Genomic DNA, 4,762 nt, shown 5'->3' with positions numbered 1-4,762 from the left:
CATTTTCTGATTTTCCAAAACTGGAAGTGGAGGCACGAGCTAATGTAACAGAAGCTTTACTTAATGTAAGAAAACTTTTCCCTAATACTCCATTATTCAGTTCTCCCAGTGAGCCTATTTACTTCTCTGATTAAAAGTCACATAAGAGATAATCCAACAGAAAACTATTTTATAGAAAGCCCTGCTTAACTGTATCATCTAATGCAAATTCAAAGGCCATACTGTGTCAGACTGTGCAGGATTAAGCATTGTGCTGGGGGCACTGATGAGGCTCAGTAGTTGTGCGTTTCTCCACTGGTCAGCTGAGAGATTTCGTCGAGGATAGACCATCTGGAGTGAAATCAGAGCATCTGAAAGGGACTGAAAAAGGAGGGTAATGGTTAGTTTGAATGGTTAGTACTGTTTTATCAGTACTGGTGCTTTCTCAGGGTTATTACTAACAATTATCAAAACATTCTACTGAGCTGGTTCTGAAATTAAACAAGGTTAAAACCCATTGCATCTAGTTTAACACATAAAAGACTACTCCAGGCTAAAGGAAGGATGAAGAGAAGCAAAAGTGTTTGATTTCTATTATTTTTAATTAGAGTCACAAGATTCTGAGTTCAGAATTACAGGACCTGGGCAGGGGGGGAGAATCAAAAGAGGACAACAACTGTGTCACAACTGGAATTATTAATTTTTATTCAAGCAGCCCAATTATGGTGTTATTCCCTTCCCTGCCACATCGTTTACTATGTCCTTCCCCCTTTGGTAGCAAATACTGAAAAGCGAAGCATCTTTGCTAAAATGTGCAGCAGAAAAAATTATTTTCAAATGAGATCCTTAGCTAAATAAGAGGTCTTGACAAGAATTATGCAAAGGGAAGTGTAATAAAAATAACATTACAGATTATTTAGACAAATTAGAAGTATTCAAAACTGCTTCAGAACACTTAGGGAAATAGAATCACAGAATCAATGAAACGACCTCTGAGATCTTCAAGTCCAGCCTTTCACCCAACAGCACCTTATCAACTAGACCATGGAACTGAGTGCCCTCCAGGGACGGAAGTATCCACCACCTCCCTGGGCAGCCCATTACAATGCCCAAGCACTCTCTCTGTATAAAACTTCTTCCTAACATCTAACCTCAATCTCCTCCAGTGCAGCTTAAGACTGTGCCCTCTTGTTCTACTGCTGGTTGTGTGGGAGAAGAAAGCAATCCCCACCTCGCTACACCCTCCTCTCAGGTAGCTGTAGAGTGATGAGGTCACCCCTGAGCCTCCTCTTCTCCAGGCCAAACACCCCTAACTCCCTCAACCTCTCCTCACAGGATTTGTGCTCCAGTCCCTTCACCAGCCTTGCTACCCTTCTTTGGACCTGCTCCAACACCTCAGTAACCCTCCTAAACTGAGGGGCCCAGAACTGGACAGAACTGGCAGTACTTGAGGTGCTGCCTCACCAATGCTGAGTACAGCACCAATGCTGAGTACAGAGTCAGAATCACTTCCCTGGTCCTGCTGGTCACACTGTTCCTGATCCAGACCAGGATCCATTGGTCTTCTTGGCCACCTGGGCACACTGCTGGCTCACGTTCAGCTTCCTGTCAATCCAAACTCCCAGGTCCCTTTCTGTTTGGTCACTCTTCAGCCATTCTGTCCCAGCCTGTAGCGCTGCAGGGGTTGTTGTGGCCAAAGTGCAGGACCCAGCACTTGGCCTTGTTAAACATCACACCACTGGATTCAGTCCATCTATCCATCCTGTCCAGGTCCCTCTGCAGAGCCCTCCTAGACTCCAGCAGATCGACACTACCCTCAACTTGGTGTCGTCTGCAAATTTGCTGATGGTGGACTCAATCCCCTAATCCAGATCATCCACAGAGATGTTAAACAGGACTGGGCCCAGCACTGATCCCTGGGGGACACTGCTGGTGATAGGATCCCAGCTGGATGCAGCCCTGTTCACCAGCACTCTCTGGGCCCTCCAGCCAGTTCTTAACCCAGCACAGAGTGCCCTGTCCAAGCCATGGAGCACTCTCTTCCAGGAGTATATTATGGGAGACAGTGTCAAAGGCTTTGCTGAAGTCCAGACAGACACATCCACAGCCTGCCCCTCATCCACCAGGCGAGTCACCTGATCATAAAAGGAGATCAGGTTGGTCAGACAGGACCTGCCCCTCCTAAACCCGCGCTGGTTGGGTCTGATCCCTTGTCCATCCTGTAGGTGCTGTGTGATTGCACTCAGGATGATCTGCTCCATAACCTTGCCAGGCACTGAGGTCAGGCTGACAGGCCTGGAGTTTCCTTGATCTTCCTTCCAGCCATTCTTATGGATGGGTGTCACATTGGCCAACTTCAGTTGTCTGGGACCTCCCCCGTGAGCCAGGACTGTTGGTAAATGATGGAGAGTGGCTTGGCAAGCTCTTCTGCCAGCTCCTCATCACTCTAGGATGGATCCCATCTGGTCCCATGGACTTGTGAGGATCCAAGTGGCTCAGCAGGTCACTAACTTCTTCCTTATGGATTACAGGGGGGCTATTTGGCTCCCCGTCTCTGTCTACCAGCCCAGGAGGCCAGTTGGTCTAAGGACAACCTACCTTACTGTTGAAAACTGAGGCAAAGAAGGTGTTTAGTATCTCATCTTTGGTAACTATATTCCCCTCTGCGTCCAATAAAAAATGGAGGTTTTCCTTGCCCCTCCTTCTGCTACTGATGCATTTATAAAAACACTTTTTATTATCCTTTATTCAAGTGGTCAGATTAAGTTCAAATTGTGCTTTCATCTCTCTAATTTTCTTTCTGCATCTTAAACACTTCATGAGTTGCCTGCCCTTTTTTCCAAAGGTGATAAACCCTCTTTTTTTTCCCCTAAAACTCTCTCTGAAACTTCTAGTGACAATCCTAAAATGTTTAAGAAAATCGAGAAAAATCTCAAGTGAGTCAGAGAAGGAAAACACAAACAGTACCTAGACACCAAAACAGAGATAAAAAACCCCCAAACCTTGAAAAGTTTAGGCAATAACTTAGTATTTAACTTCAGCTCCTGTCAAAGATTCAAAAATAAATTGCTATGCAAACAGTTTGGAAGCACAAAGAAAATCACACCCATATAAATAACACTTGGTCAGTTGTGTTCAAACAAAACTAGTTTCCTCTGACAGAAGAGCAAGTCTAATAAACAAATGGGAAGTGATAAATAGGATATACATTGACATTGGCAGAGTTTCTGTCACTTTTCCAAGGTATTCTTATATGAAAATACAGCCTAGACAAAACATCACACAACTGCAACACAACCAGTTGTGTAAGAACACAAGCTTAAAAACATCTGTAAAGAAAAGGGTAAAGGAATTGGGTTCATTTAACTCAGTGAAGGCAGCTGAGCAGGGTAAACAGTGTCAGCTTTTGAGTACAGGTGCTATTGTTAAAGGGGCAGTGGTGACCTCCAGGATTCCCACTTTGAGGACAGCCCAAAGCAAAAACCCTCAGGTTACAAAACAGAAAAACCACATTCATCCGAAATGGCAAACAAGTAAAACAACCATTGTCATAGAAACATTGGGAATCTCTTGAATTTCAAGATACAAACCTACACAGAACACAGGTGTAGCTGTTCTCAGATGATCTGCAACTGATTTTTAATTAATTTCTACTCCTTAGTGAATAAAATGGCACCTTACTAATGGGTCTCACCATTTCTGTACTTCTATAGATTCTGCTTTTTAATATGTTATCAATCCCCAGCTCCAGACATTCATTATAACTAACACTTGATGTAAAATTTATACCCAAGAGCCTTTGACAAAACAAACTCTTGCATATTTACTTTTCAACCTCTGTTTCTCCCAACTAATGGAGTGCATGCCTGTAAAAAGTAGTTACTTACTTTACTGTGAGGTACAAATTCCTCCATCATTTTCTTCAAAGGATTTTCATAATCCACAATCATCTGGCCAAGGCGTGGATATTCTCTGTCACTGAAAGCAACAACAAACAGTTCACTTTAGGTGCAGCTCTTACTATTATCGTTATACAAATTGGTTACACAACAGATTTTTTTTTTACCTTGCTCCATGGGTCATTTCATGGGCATAGTTATACAGTCCAATGATAGCCTTCCTTTCCTCAATTCGGGACAGCAGTATCATTAGAGTGGTGTAGGTTATAATCAAATCTAGGTAGTTCTTTGTTAAATCAAAGTTTACAGTCTAGAAATAGAAAAACACTGTAAATTATCATTCTAAAATTTTTACAAACAAGCATAAAACATTTTCCTTACCTTCCCACCAATTTCCAGCATTTTTTAAATACAATGGGCTCTCTTTTGAACAAAGTTCTTGTCCTGGTTGCATATGACTTTGTATAATCTTGGTTAATTCATTCGAATTCCCAGAACTGTTTGCACTCATGAAAGCAAGAAAGCAAATAAATCTTTCCAGGCTTAAAAGTCACAGGTTACCTGACAGATAGGAAAGTTTTTCTTGGATGTTACTAATCAGTCAGCGGTGCCTTGCCTATGAAATCTATTTTAATAAGACTCTGTAATGTAAAAAGCTACTGACCAGGTAACATCATTCCATGGGATATAAATCTGCTCCTTTTTTATATTATGAAACTAAGTCAGCCAAATTTAGAATAATGACTCAAACTAGCAAGGTGACATTATGAACATTAAGAAGGCTGAAACAAAGAGGAAAAGGCATTTGAGGTTTTCTTTTGGGGTTCTACAGTGTTGGCTGTGGAGTTTTGAGGTTTAGGGGTTTTTTTGTTGTTGTTTCGTTG

At 42.2% G+C, this 4,762-nt stretch overlaps 1 protein-coding gene across 6 annotated transcripts in view; it reads right to left on the bottom strand.

Moving 5' to 3' along the window:
* Positions 1–4,762, bottom strand: part of NCKAP1 (NCK associated protein 1) — a 61,466-nt gene that overhangs the window by 34,406 nt on the left and 22,298 nt on the right. For all 6 annotated transcript variants that reach the window (XM_027887879.1, XM_027887880.1, XM_027887878.1 and 3 more), the window contains 3 exons: positions 4,046–4,188; positions 3,867–3,957; positions 223–360 (listed from right to left, as the gene is read on the bottom strand). In XM_027887879.1, the coding sequence (XP_027743680.1) occupies positions 223–360; positions 3,867–3,957; positions 4,046–4,188 (372 nt within the window). The remainder of the gene's footprint in view (positions 1–222; positions 361–3,866; positions 3,958–4,045; positions 4,189–4,762) is intronic.

This window comes from Empidonax traillii, unplaced genomic scaffold, assembly GCF_003031625.1.
Source record: "Empidonax traillii isolate 1590-97213 ecotype Southwest subspecies unplaced genomic scaffold, ASM303162v1 scaffold223:size1722714, whole genome shotgun sequence".
In the NCBI taxonomy this organism is placed as follows: domain Eukaryota; kingdom Metazoa; phylum Chordata; class Aves; order Passeriformes; family Tyrannidae; genus Empidonax; species Empidonax traillii.
This window is presented reverse-complemented; position numbering and strand designations above follow the sequence as displayed.